This window comes from Mustelus asterias, chromosome 14, assembly GCF_964213995.1.
Source record: "Mustelus asterias chromosome 14, sMusAst1.hap1.1, whole genome shotgun sequence".
Lineage (NCBI taxonomy): Eukaryota > Metazoa > Chordata > Chondrichthyes > Carcharhiniformes > Triakidae > Mustelus > Mustelus asterias.
Genome location: NC_135814.1, coordinates 106,714,906 through 106,729,937, shown reverse-complemented (window position 1 = coordinate 106,729,937; position 15,032 = coordinate 106,714,906). Strand labels below are relative to the sequence as shown.

The 15,032-nt window shown below is 43.5% G+C and overlaps 1 protein-coding gene across 6 annotated transcripts in view; it reads right to left on the bottom strand.

Annotated features, from left to right (window-relative positions):
- Window positions 1-15,032, bottom strand: part of vps8 (VPS8 subunit of CORVET complex) — a 651,220-nt gene that overhangs the window by 508,770 nt on the left and 127,418 nt on the right. For all 6 annotated transcript variants that reach the window (XM_078229111.1, XM_078229112.1, XM_078229107.1 and 3 more), the window contains 4 exons: window positions 10,438-10,489; window positions 6,170-6,212; window positions 4,177-4,249; window positions 137-256 (listed from right to left, as the gene is read on the bottom strand). In XM_078229111.1, the coding sequence (XP_078085237.1) occupies window positions 137-256; window positions 4,177-4,249; window positions 6,170-6,212; window positions 10,438-10,489 (288 nt within the window). The remainder of the gene's footprint in view (window positions 1-136; window positions 257-4,176; window positions 4,250-6,169; window positions 6,213-10,437; window positions 10,490-15,032) is intronic.

Below are 15,032 nucleotides of genomic sequence, written 5' to 3'. Positions count from 1 at the left end.
AGGGGGGGGCCATCATAGATCTCCCCATAGGCTTGGTGGAATATGAACTTCCTTACTGAGCAAGTGAAGGCCATGAACAATATTTGAACACTTAATGAAACTATGACCAAGATTGACAAAAATAAAGGTATCTTACCAGCGCCAATACATTGAGAAACTCTCGCGTGTCAAAGTGAAGCAGAGTTCTGATCTGCGGATACAACTCTTCATCAGAAGCTACATCAGTGGAGTGCAGGCGGATCAGAAATTCAAAGACCTGAATTCAAACCAAAAGCACAAATGAGAAAGCACACATCAAAGAGGTATGAATTATCAGCATTGTTCCATCCTAGGCAGCACTGTGGCACAGTGGTTTGCACTGCTGCCTCTCAGCACCAGGGACCTGGGTTCGATTCTGGCCTCAGGTGACTGTGTGTGTGTGGAGTTTGCACGTTCTTCCCATGTCTGAGTGGGTTTCCTCCAAGTGCTCCGGTTTCCTCCCACACTCCAAAGGTGTGCGGGTTAGATGGATTAGCCATGCTAAAATTTCCCTTAGTGTCCAAAGGTGTGCAGACTAGGTGGATTGGCCATGCTAAATTGCTCCTTAGTGTCCAAAGATATGTAGGTTAGGGTGGATTAGCAGGGTAAATATGTGGGGTTACGTGGATAGGGCGGGGATTAGGCCTGGGTAAGATGCTCTGTCGGAGAGTTGATGCAGACATGATGTGCCGAATGGCTTCCTTCTGCACTGTAGGGATTCTATGATTCGGCTGCACTTTCATGCAGATGCTACATAAAAAGGGTTTTTATTCCCAAACAAAGGTTTTAGAACACGGGATGCTGCTCCAAAAATGGAACAGGGGAATGTTCTGTATAAAGCCCCAGCTAATGGCTGGTGTACAATTGTTCTGGCTGAAGCACTGAATATTTAGTAAATCTTGCAGCAAATTGCCAAAGACAGTATCAAAAATAGCTCATTTTCCTGTTCGGTATATACAGCCCTAGATCAGTTTCAATAGCAGTGGGGGAAATGGGGTAACTCTAAATCACCGGAAGCGAAAGATGTGCAACCGCTATGGTGCGTTGCCAAACAACCATCACCTTCACAGGTTATTATTTACCAACATGACCACTTCTGTGCCCTGTAACTTGAAATTAGAATCAATCACTTTAGCTCGCAGTCAGAGGTTGCACCATTTCATATTCAGCACTTCTTACAGGAAAGAGAATACATATTTGCCTGTGAGGCCAATCCAATCTCAAAACAGGATGCGATGCTCCAGTTAGTATGCAGCACTCGCATCTCATTCCTGAAGCTGGCAGCTAATGGGTGTCAATTGTATATCAATTGTACTTAATTATATGCAAATGGAGGGCATGCATTGGGGTTCCATTTGAGCATACAGAGAGACATTTACTGACACAGTGACGTGGTTGGGTTGGAATGTGTAATGTTTCACTCTGTAAATAGTTGGAAGACTGAGTGAAGATTAGCTCTTGAACTATCCTTCACCAACTGGCCTTCCACCATTAAACGAGCAATGCTCTTTTTAAACTAAATTCACTCAGAAGGAAACACTGATAGAGAATGTGGCATTAAGGAGAACATGTGAAAATAAGGAATGCTAAAAACAATTGAATAGGAGAAGCACATTCAGGCCTTTTTCTCAAAGTCACATTACAGTGAATTTTTTAAAAGATCGACCAGTTAACAAGTACAGTTTCTGCACAAATTTGATTAAAAATCACGTGCTTTGCAGCCAAACGTGCTGCACACAGCTTGAAGTGTTGGGGAGAGATCGAACAAACTAATTACCACGGTAATCCTGCGGGAAGCTAAAAAATATGGTTCAGTGGGTTGTAAGAAACAGCAAAGTTAAAGTCTTAAGAATGGAAGGGAAACCAAGATAACAAAGTGAAGCAGGCATGTTTCGAGCACAGGGAAGGTATGACCTGAAAACAAAATCCTTGCACAGAAACTAAAACAACAACATTCCAGCAAAGAATTTCAATTTATTTAGAAAAAAAACATCGCTGAATGTAAATCAGTGTTGACAGAAGAACATCGAAAGTTGTTGTCATTAAACTTGAAAATAAAATTATTCTGGAACAGGCTTCATTTAACATTCAGCATGCACCTTCCAAACATGCAAACTGAAGATAAAGGAGCTTCTAGTTTCATATTTACAAATCACACACTGAAGGTTGTGCTAAAAATCTGGCTCTAGAAATGTATGTAGGATAATGCAGTCAGCAAATCAATTATTTTCTTAAGAATTGTCTGCCAACATTTCATTTCTCCATACTGCACCCTCTTTGATTAGGTTGAGGCAAATCTTCATGAAGTTTGAGCAATGTCTGTTCTCGCACCCAATTTCTATCCCTGCACGAGAGTGAGGTTCTTTTATTACCACTGCCACATCTGCACAGTATTGAGAAATGGAAATCATGAATCAGACTGCTCCACAATACACTTCAGTATATTAATTTCAATGCATTTCTTCACTGAATTGTGAATGTGTCCATTACAGAGCAGCAGAGCTAACCATACCAATTCAATTTGCAGCCTCTTTATGTAGCTGCCGCATTCATCCTAATCCACGCTTCAAAAGAGGAGTAACTCTATCTCACCTGGAAGCACTGGTCACCACTGAAAAACAATTGCATAATTTGTGGGATGTGGCTGACACTGGCTAGGCCAGTATTTATCTTTTTTTTAATTTTTTACTCCATTCTTAAAAGTTACAAAGCCAATGCTCAGAGTAGACCGGGTGAAACTGGATCCATTCCTTGCTTTCTCCAAAAACCAAATTCCAATTCCAATTGAACCCAATTCATGATCCCCACCAGTAGGATAAACAAAATCCAAAGCTGACAAGACACCTCATCCTGGGCTTGACCTGATGCTTCATTTTAGCCAAAAGGCTAATTTTCGTCCAATCCTAATTGCTCTTGTAAAGGTCGTGGTGGTGAGCTGTCCTCCTGAACTGCTGCAGTCCATCAGGATCATCATCATTCTTTTAGTCGGCCTATTTATTATTGAGCTTGCCAAAGGAAGGAATGTTATCTTCTGACTATCCTGGTGTTTTGGGACAATGGCTTTTCCAGTGACCATATTTTGCAAGATACAGATTTCAGAGTGTTCCAGCAAGGTTTACTTACGCACAAGTTTCTTCAATTCCAAGTCTATGGCCATGAAAATTGTTGCTACCTCAGTCTCATGAGGCACAATAAATGTTGAGAGGGGAGCCGCTTTTAACTTTAGTAATAAATTGGACACATCTGCCCTTTACCCGCCCCCCCCCCCCCCCCCCAAATGGAGCTGGCCAATGTCTATTCCAATGCCAATTCTTTACAATCCCAGGAATGTGCATCCAATGGGCAGCCAACCCAGCCATGATGCACTTCCGGTGTAGCAGCAAATTGTTGAAATTCACAACCCTGCATAATCCATTGAGACCAGACCATTTGTACATATTCATGTCCAGTACACAGCAGAACAAAGTTCCTGGGAAGCTCCATCAGTCTCAACCAGACCATTACATGGGGCAGCTGAGGGCAAGGCAGGCACCTCCTCAGGTAAGCAAATAGAAAGAGAGAGAAAGTAGACTTTCTGAAATTATCCACTGGGACATCAATGAGGTCAGAGAGCAACAATTTCCCAACTCTCTAAACGGCAGAGGTTATGCAAGCTCAGTAAAAGGTGAAAAAAAAAGGGGGGCTGGGGGAGTTGGTGGCAAACTTGGACTAAGTGAAGAACAAGTACCTGAAATGAGCTGAAGCTGGCATGCACGATCTCATAAAATCTTAGAAATCTTACAGCACAGGAGGCGGCCATTTAGCCCATCACGCCTGCACCGACAACAATCCCACCCTATCCTCGTAACCCCCACATATTTGCCCTGCTAATCCCCCCCGAAACTAGAGTCAATTTAGCATGGCCAATCCACCTAACCAGCACATCTTTAGACTGAGGGGGGAAACCGGAGCACCTGGAGTAAACCCACACAGACATGGGGGGAACGTGCAAGCTCCACACAGAGAATAACCTAAGCAGGTGAACCTGGGTCTCTGATGCTGTGAGGCAGCAGTGCTAACCATTGTGCCACCGTGCCGCCCTAGGATGGAAATTAACTCTCGGGTGTAGGATAACCTTCTAATATGTAACAGTGACATCGAACTGAAAAATGTCCTCACCTGATGTTTCACCAATGGGACAAGATCTTCTGGAATATTACCGAGAGGGTAGGCTCGTCCAGCCAGGCAGCAGCTGAAAAAGGAAAGTAAGACCAATTACTTTAGGACTCTCAATGTTTATGAAATTTGAGATTTTTTTAATGCAGAACAATTGCATGTCACTAGTTAATGGTAAAAAGTTTTCAAATTTCTGAATATTAACAAAAAAGCAGATTGATAAAAGTCAGTGGTTATACACCGACCTGTACAATCAATGAAACACGGTTAACTCTTCAAGGTCACTCATTACAATCATTTCCTGTTATTTCCTGGATTCTCAAGGAATTGAATATTAAATCTCGCAGCAGCAAAGATAATCTTTTATTTCCACTTATTAATATTCAAGATGGGTGACACGATGGCACAGTGGTTAACACTGCTGCCTCACAGGGACCCGGGTTCGATTCCCGGCTTGGGTCACTGTCTGTGTAGAGTTTGCATGTTCTCCCCGGTTTCCTCCCACACTCCAAAGATGTGCGGGTTAGGTGGATTGGCCATGCTAAATTGCTCCTAAGTGTCAGGGGGACTAGCTGGGGTAAATGCATGGGGCTGTGGGGATAGGGCCTGGGTGGGATTGTGGTCGGTGCAGACACGATGGGCCGAATAGCCTCCTTCTGCACCATTGGATTCTATGATTCTATGAGAAAATTGGCTGCTAGAATTGCATTCAGCCCATTGGTTCATGGAGAATCTGTCCATTTCCCAATTAGTATGGGGAGATGTCAGGCAGTCATTGGTAGAGTGCGAGGCTGTGAAGGCAGGTGGTCAATTGGTGACCTCTGGAAATACATTTGACCAGAGTTCTGACCCAAGGAGACAAGGTACCTTTAATGTTTCTATACTTCTAATGGGAGTCTTACCCAATGGGAGGGGAGCAGCTAAAAGAGTTGGAGGACCATCTGATGAATAAGCCTGCTCAGTGATTAATCAGTCACCACTCAACAAGCCAGGTGCCTTCCTGAGAGTTCAGGATCACTGCATTTACCTCTACATGCTTCTTCCTGCAAACGCAATTTGCTCAAAATGGTTCATTGCACCAATTATTTCAGTGCATCAGCTGAAGCTGCTGCGATCCTCAGAATTACTCATCTAAATAAATATATCTGAATATGTTCATTCTTATTCAATTTTTAACATACCACTCAGCTATAATTAAAATATAATTTTAACTGATTTGAGTTCTCAGAGGCACCCATCACATTAAGACTATGGAAGCCAATGATTAAATAAAAACATCTTCATGAATAAAAGAACACAACTTCACAGATTGTTTACAACTGGATTTGAATTTATTACTACAGATCTCAAAGTTTCAGGATTTCCAAAGTTTGTTTATTTATTAGTATCGTCAGTTTACATTAACACTGCAATGAAGTTACTGTGAAAATCCCCTAGTTGCCACACTCCGGCGTCTGTTCGGGTACACGGAGGGAGAATTTAGCACGGCTGATCCACCTAACCAGCACATCTTTCAGACTGTGGGAGGAAACCGGAGCACCTGGAGGAAACCCACACAGACACGGGGAGAACGTGCAGACTCTCCACAGACAGTGACCCAAGCTGGGAATTGAACCCAGGTCTCTGCTGCTGTGAGACAGCAGCGCTAACCACTGTGCCACCATCTCACCCCAAGATACGGAATACAAGTTATTTTTACTCCTTGAGACTTCTAGTGGTGCTAAATTATCTTAGGGAGGAAAAATAAATCAATAAAAGTGTCTGTCACAAATTATTTCCTAGGCCTAGATCTCTGACCATAATCTTCAGTCCAGACACCAAAAACAATCATACTGACTCCATAACTATTGTCAGAGCCAGGAAGATACAGGGAAACGTTGGTTTTCAATATCTGGACAAAATGATACACATTATTGTCCGATTAAATTATAGTCAGTTAACTGTCAAAAAAGATACTTTGGACCTTGGATGGTCCAATCTATAAAACTGAACTTACCTGATATATACCAGCAATTTATTACCCATGACCACTTGTTCATCTGCAAACAACAAAACATGGTTTAATCCCTTAATGCATACAAGGTAGACCCATTTTAACCATACATTTTGTTAACGCAAACGTTTTGGTGTTTTAAATTAATCACTAAGGTATTAGGGATGGCTTTACTCTTAACCAACTGGAGCATGGCATACCAGACTGGTATGTGTGGTTTGCCAATAATCCCCTATCTGCTGGACTCTGCATCACCTGTGCCAATCAACCTCGTTGCATTCTGGGGTAGTGCCGGTTGATTGGAAAACGGCTAATGTTACGCCGCTGTTTAAAAAAGGAAGGAGACAAAAGGAGGGTAACTATAGGCCGGTCAGCTTAACGTCTGTAGTAGGGAAAATGCTGGAATCCATTATTAAGGAGGAGATAGCAGGGCATCTGGATAGAAATGGTTCGATCAATCAGACGCAGCATGGATTCATAAGGGGAAAGTCGTGCTTGACGAACATGTTGGATTTTTATGAAGATGTGACTAGGGCGGTTGATGGAGGAGAACCGGTGGATGCGGTGTTTTTGGATTTCCAAAAGGCGTTTGATAAGGTGCCCCATAAAAGGCTGCTGAAGAAGATTAGGGCACACGGAGTTGGGGGTAGTGTGTTAAAGTGGATTGGGGACTGGCTATCCGACAGGAAGCAAAGAGTCGGAATAAATGGGTGTTTTTCCGGTTGGAGGAAGGTAACTAGTGGCGTGCCGCAGGGATCGGTACTCGGGCCGCAACTGTTTACCATTTATATAGATGATCTGGAGGAGGGGACGGAGTGTAGGGTAACGAAGTTTGCAGACGACACAAAGATAAGTGGAAAAGTGAATCGTGTGGAGGACGGAGAAGATCTGCAGAGAGATTTGGACAGGCTGAGTGAGTGGGCGAGGATATGGCAAATGGAGTATAACGTTGAGAAATGCGAGGTTATACACTTTGGAGGAAATAATAACAAATGGGATTACTATCTCAATGGAAACAAATTAAAACATGCTACCGTGCAAAGGGACCTGGGGGTCCTTGTGCATGAGACGCAAAAGCCCAGTCTACAGGTACAACAGGTGATCAAGAAGGCAAATGGGATGTTGGCCTATATTGCGAGGGGGATAGAATATAAAAGCAGGGATGTCTTGATGCACCTGTACAGGGCATTGGTGAGGCCGCAGCTGGAATACTGTGTGCAGTATTGGTCCCCTTATATGAGGAAGGATATATTGGCATTGGAGGGAGTGCAGAGAAGGTTCACCAGGTTGATACCGGAGATGAGGGGTTTGGATTATGAGGAGAGGCTGAGGAGATTGGGTTTGTACTCGTTGGAGTTTAGAAGGATGAGGGGGGATCTTATGGAGACTTATAAGATAATGCGGGGGCTGGATAGGGTGGAGGCGGAGAGATTCTTTCCACTTAGTAAGGAAGTTAAAACTAGAGGACACAGCCTCAAAATAAAGGGGGGTCGGTTTAAGACAGAGTTGAGGAGGAACTTCTTCTCCCAGAGGGTGGTGAATCTCTGGAATTCTCTGCCCACTGAGGTGGTGGAGGCTACCTCGCTGAATATGTTTAAAGCGCGGATGGATGGATTCCTGAGCGGTAAGGGAATTAAGGGTTATGGGGATCAGGCGGGTAAGTGGTACTGATCCACGTCAGATCAGCCATGATCTTATTGAATGGCAGGGCAGGCTCGAGGGGCTAGATGGCCTACTCCTGCTCCTATTTCTTATGTTCTTATGTTCTTAATACAGACAGTTCAAGCAAAGATTAGGATCACCGTGAGGAAGCAGGTCTTTTATCTGCCCTCTTGGCCACACATGGTGCATATAGCCAGGAAGATAAAGGGCAAAACACAACAAAATAGGAACAGCATTTCATTCAGCAATCCCAACTGTAACTGTTCATTGACTCAACTGGCAGCGCGGCCCAAGAGTAAGACAACTTGATGTTGGAGGATTACTGAGCAAACTGAGTACTTATGATGCTAAATGTATTACAACAGAGTTTGATTTTATTGTGAAAGTGTTAATTAAGATCAGTGCTGCAGGTAGCACTGACCCTCAACCAGGATACATGATAATTGCTCACTTTAGGATGCTGAGACACCCAGGGTGGGACTTTACAACCTCACTTGTCCCGAAACCATAAAATCTCCCCCCCAAGGTCAATGGACCTTCCCATTGTCTGCCCTTTGCCCCGCTCTGATTCCCGTGGCAGGTGGAGCAGTAAAATTCCAGCCCCGTTGCCAGCTTTCCAATGGAACATCAGGTAGATATAAAGGATTGTATTCTACAAACTGATCAGAAGATTTGAGAGAATATAAAAAACATCCAAAAATGACATGATGATAGATAAGGAGGGAAAAACTGAAGTACGATGGAAAGCTAGCTAATAACAAAGAAGGACTGCAAAAGTTTCGATAGATATTTAAATAAGAGTTAACAACGTATCGGGCCTGTAGAAAGTGCATCTGGGAAATTGACAATGGAAAGTAGGGAAATGGAGGATTAATTAAGCAGGTATTGTGCATCAGTCATCACTGTAGAAGACACAAGTAACATCCCAGAAATAGCTGTAAAACAGGGAATGGAAGGGAGGAAGGATCGCGGGAAAATTACAATCACCAGGAAAGCGTTATTGAGCAAATTGTCACATTTGTGGGCAGACAAATCCCAGGGTCCCAGAGGGACTTTTCCCGAGGGTCTTGAAAGAAGCGGCTAATGAGAGAGTTGATGCTTTAGTTCAATTGTCAAATAGTCACGAGATTCAGGGAAGGTTCCATTAGATTAGAAGACAGAACATGTAACTCCTTTTTTCAGAAAGGGAGGGAGACAGAAAGCAGGAGACTACAGGCTAGTTAGCCTAACATCCGGCACTGGGAAAACATTAGAAGCAATTATTAAATACAGAAAGTTCAAATAAATCTAAGTTTCCACACTTGCCTGACAATTCAATGTTGCTTTTTGTGATTTAAATAATGTAATCACCCAATAATTTGAACTAAGCAACAGAAACAAAATAGAAACTTCGTGTTTGAACAAAATTAGACAAGAGAATTCTGCAAATTTGAATTAATATCAAATTTATAGGGAGGATGGCAAGATTTGGAATTCTGGTATTCTTTGACGATTAAGAATTTAGTGACTATAATTACACATGCGAGGAAGAAGGATTCCTACGGGATGAAGGGTTTTTGATTTTTTAAAATTTGACTTTGTCACATGTATTAACATAGTGAAAAGTATTGTTTCTTGTGCGCTATACAGACAAAACATACCATTCATAGAGAAGGAAACAAGAGAGTTCAGAATGTAGTGTTACAGTCATAGCTAGGGTGTGGAGAAAGATCAACTTAATGCAACGTAGGTCCATTCAAAAGTCTGACAGCAACAGGGAAGAAGCTGTTCTCGAGTCTTCTCTCATGTACTTGAGGTACATGACCTCAGACTTTTGTATTTTTTTCCCAAAGGATGAAGGTGGAAGAGAGAATGTCCGGGGTGTGTGGGGTCCTTAATTATGCTGGCTGCTTTGCCGAGGCAGCGGGGAAGTGTAGACAGAGTCAATGGATGGGAGGCTGGTTTGCGTGATGAATTGGGCTACATTCACGCCCTTTTGTGGTTCCTTGCAGTCTTGGACAGAGCAGGAGCCATACCAAGCTGTGATACAACCAGAAAGAATGCTTTCTATGGTGCATCTGTAAAAGTTGGAGAGTCGTAGCTGACATGGCAAATTTCCTAAATACAAACAAAATATAACCCAGTAAGAGGAGTGGGTAAGTGAGAAAGAATTATGGGTGAAAAAACACAACATGAGAGAATTAAAAAACACAGTGACCCAGATAGGGTCTTCGCTGGGCAAAGTGAAGACACAGACAAGTTCAATACACACTCCATTTCAGAGCAGCATTGACAGAAGCCTGAAAGCAAGTTCATGCAGGGACAAAGATGCAGAAAAGGCAGGAAAATTCCTTTCAGAAAGCCAAACCTCAAGCACAAACTGAGAAGTGCATCATTGTATGTAATATAGAGTCTTTGACGGCACAGGGGGAGGCCATTCGGCCCATGCCGGCTCTCTGTGGAGCAATCCAGTCAGAGGAAGGGAATGTTACTGAAACAGGGGCCTGTTGCACCTGTACAATTGGTGCATGAATCAACATTCACAATAATCTTAACTCAATGAAAAAGATGACTTTCTCCTTGTGCATTCAACTGTGAAAGTGAAGTCATTTATGTAAGCTCGTACATACCTGAGAGGGACTTGCCAGCCCGGAGAGGAGGGCCAATGACTTGGAATAATTTCTGAAAGTATTGAGAGAAGCAATTATATTAATTAAAACTCTGAGGTTACACAGAGATCAATACTGTTAAGCAGAAATATATTATTAGGTATAAACTGGCTAATGAATTAGTGCCTTGCATACTTCAGAATAAAGAACAACTTGGAGCACCAGAGATTACTAAACAAAGTAACACAGGCGTTGGGACAATGAAAATATAAAAATACGTCCAGGTATCTTTAAAAGGGATAAGGTGTAGGTTTCAATTCTATTAAGTTCAGTTCCAAGATCATAGAATCATACAGGACAGAAATAGGACCTTCAGCCCATCGGGTTTTTGCCAACCATCCAATAGCAATCTATATTAATCCCATTTACCAGCACTTGATTCATAGCCTACTATGCCTTGGTGATTAAGTGCTCGTCCAGATGCTTCTTAACTGTTGCAAGAATACCTGCCTCCACCACCCTCTCAGGCAGCACGTTCCATATTTCCACAACCCCAGCCTATCCAGTCTCTCCTCATAGCTGAAACTTTCCATCCCAGGAAACATTCTGGTGAATCTCCTCTGCACCCTCTCCATTGCAATCACATTCACAGTGGTTAGCACTACTGCCTCATAGCACCAGGGACCCGGGTTCGATTCCCAATTTGGGTCACTGCGTGGAGTCTGAACGTTCTCCTCATGTCTGCGTGGGTTTCCTCCGGGTGCTCTGGTTTCCTCCCACAGTCCGAAAGACGTGCTGGTTAGGTGCACTGGCCATGCTAAATTCTCCCTCAGTGTATCCGAACAGGCGCCGGAGTGTGGGGACTAGGGGACTTTCCCAGTAACTTCATTTTGTGTTAATGTAAGCCTACTTGTGACTAACAAATAAACTTTTGAAAAAATTCTTCTGATAGCACCGTGACCAGAACTGCACACAATACTCCATTTGTGGTCCAATCAATATTTTATAAAGTTGTACCAAGACCTCCGTGCTCCCATATTCTATGTCTGGCTAATGAAGGCAAGCATTCCATATTCCTTCACCACCCTATCTGCCTGCGCTGTCACCTTCACGGTTCTATGGACTTGTACATCAAGGTCTCTTTATTCCTCAACATCCCCCAGAGAACAAGCATTCATTGTGTTTACCCTACCTTTATTAGACCTCCCAAAATCCATCAACTCACACTTATCAGGATTAAATTCCATCTGCCATTGCTCTGCCTAACTTACCAGCTGATTAGTATCAATCTGCAGCCTCAGACTATCCTCCTCACTATCAACACCTCCAATTTTCATGTCATCTGCAAACTTACTAATTATACCTTCTACATTCACAACCAAGTTGTTAATGTATTTAACAAATAGCAATGCTCCCAGCACCAATCCCTGTGATACACCACTGGTCACAGGCTTCCAATCACACAAGCAGCCCTCCACCATCACTCTTCCCCTCCTACCAAGAAGCCAATTTTGGATCCAATTTGCCAACTTGCTTTGGATTCCTTGGGCTCCAATCTTTGGACCAACCTTCCTTGTGGGACATTGTCAAAGGCCTTACTGAAGTCCATGTAAACCACCTCAACTGCACTACCCTCATCAATATATTTAGTTATCTTTTGAAAAAACTTAACTAAATTAGTTAGGATCTCCCACCAACAAATCCATGCTGACTATCCCTGATCAATCCCTGCCTTTCCAGGTGCTGATTAATCCTGCCCCTCAAAGTTTTTTCCAATAATTTCCCTACCACTGATGTTAGTCTAACTGGCCTGTAATTAACTTGCTTATCCCTGCTACCCTTCTTGAATAAAGGTACCACATTAACTATCCTCCAGTCATCTGGCACTTGAGCTGTGATGTGGAGATGCCGGCGTTGGACTGGGGTAAACACAGTAAGAAGTCTGACGACACCAGGTTAAAGTCCTACAGGTTAATTTGGTAGCAAAAGCCACTAGCTTTCGGAGCGTTCGCTGCTCCTTCGTCAGGTGAGGTGAGGTCACCTGATGAAGGAGCAGTGCTCCGAAAGCTAGTGGTGTTTGCTACCAAATAAACCTGTTGGACTTTAACCTGGTGTCATGAGACTTCTTACTTAAGCTGTGGCCAGTGAAGATTTTAATATCTCAGTCAGGACCTCTGTAATCTCCTCCCTAGCCTCCCGTAGCAGCCCAGGATACATTTCATCAGGCCCTCGGGATTTATACACCTTTCTGCTTGCTTAAATATCTAATACTTCCTCCTTACTAATCTTAACGTGCTCTACAGTCAGAGAGTCATAGAGGTTTACAGCATGGAAACAGGCCCTTCGGCCCAAATTGTCAATGCCGCCCTTTTTCTTAAAACCCCATAGCTAATCCCAATTGCCCGCATTTGGCCCATATCCCTCTATACTCATTATACCCATGTAACTATCTAAATGCTTTTTAAAAGATAAAATTGTACCCGCCTCTACTACTACCTCTGGCAGCTTGTTCCAGACACTCACCACCCTCTGTGTGAAAAAATTGCTCCTCTGGACACTTTTGTATCTCTCCCCTCTCACCTTAAACCTATGCCCTCTAGATTTAGACTCCCCTACCTTTGGGAAAAAATATTGACTATCACCCTTGTCTACGCCCCTCATTATTTTATAGACCTCTATAAGGTCACCTCTCAGCCTCCTACGCTCCAGAGAAAAAAGTCTCAGTCTACACAGCAACGTTCCAATGAGACAGGGGAGTTATGGTAGGAATCATGGTGCACGAAAGCTGTAACGAATTTAGTCAAGAAGAAAAAAAAACTACAAAAGGTTCAGGGAGCTAGGTAATGTTAGAAATCTAGAAGAGTATACGACTAGTAAGAAGGAACCGGAGAGGGAAATCAGAAGAGCAAGAAGGGGTCATGAGAAGGCCTTGGCAGACAGGATAAAGGAAAACCCCAAGGCATTCTACAAGTATGTTAAGAGCAAGAGGATAAGATGTGAAGGAGTAGGACCGATCAAATGTGATGGTGGGAAAGTCTGTATAGAACCGGTAGAAATAGCAGAGGTACTCAATGAATACTTTGCTTCAGTATTCACAGTGGAAAAGGATCTTATCTTGGTAGTTGCAGTGCAGACTTGCAGTGGACTGAGAAGATTGAGCATGTGGACATTCGGAAAGAGGATGTGTTGGAGCTTTTGAAAAGCATCAAGTTAGATAAATCGCCGGGACCAGATGGGATGTACCCCAGGTTACTGTGGGAGGCGAGGGAAGAGATTGCTGAGCCTCTGGCGATGATCTTTGTGTCATCAATGGAGACGGGAGAGGTTCCGGAGGATTGGAGGATTGCGGATGTGGTTCCGTTATTCAAGAAAGGGAGAAGAGATAGCCCGGGAAATTATACACCAGTGAGTCTAACCTCAGTGGTTGGTCAGTTGATGGAGAAGATCCCAAGAGGCAGGATTTATAAACATCTGGAGAGGAATAGTATGATCAGAAATAGCCAGCACGGCTTTGTCCAAGGCAGATCATGCCTTACGAGCCTAATTGAATTTTTTGAAGATGTAACTAGACACATAGACGAGGAAGAGTGGTAGATGTAGTTTATATGGATTTCAGCAAGGCGTTTGATAAGGTGCCCCATGAAAGACTCATTGAGAAAGTGAAGGGGCATGGGATACAAGGGGACATTGCTTTGTGGATTCAGAACTGGCTTGCCCACAAAAGACAAAGGGTGGTTGTAGATGGGTCTTTTTCAGCATGGAGGTCGGTACCCGTGGAGTGCCCCAGGGATCTGTTCTGGGACCCTTGCTCTTTGTGATTTTTATAAATGACCTGGATGAGGAAGTGGAAGGATGGGTTGGCAAGTTTGCTGATGACTCAAAGGTTGGTGGGGTTGTGGATAGTGTAGAGGGTTGTCAGCAGTTGCAACGAGACATAGATAAGATGCAAGACTGGGCGGAGAAGTGGCAGATGGACTTCAACCCAGATAAGTGTGTGGTGGTTCATTTTGGCAGGTCGAATAGGATGAAAGAATATAATATTAAGGGTAAGACGCTTGGCAGTGTGGAAGATCAGAAGGATCTTGGAGTCCGGGTTCATCGGACACTCAAAGCGGCGCGCAGGTGGAGGCTGTGGTTAAGAAGGCATATGGAATACTGGCCTTCATCAATAGAGGAATTGAGTTTAAAAATCGGGAGACAATGCTGCAGCTGTATAGAACCCTGGTCAGACCCCACCTGGAGTACTGTGCCCAGTTCTGGTCGCCTCATTACAGAAAGGATGTGGAAGCCATAGAAAGGGTGCAGAGGAGATTTACAAGGATGTTGCCTGGATTAGGTGGCATGCCTTATGAGGATAGGAGAGGCGAAGGATGAGGGGCTGATCTGATAGAGGTGTATAAGATGTTGAGGGGATTCTCAGAGGCTTTTACCCAGGGCTGTAATGGTTGCCACAAGAGGTCACAGGTTTAGGGAGTAGGTACAGAGGAGATGTTAGGAGTAAGTTTTTCACTCAGAGGGTGGTGGGTGTATAGAATCGGCTGCCGGTAGTGGTGGTGGAGGCGGATCCGATAGGGTCTTTTAAGAGACTTTTGGATAAGTTCATGGAAGTTAGTAAG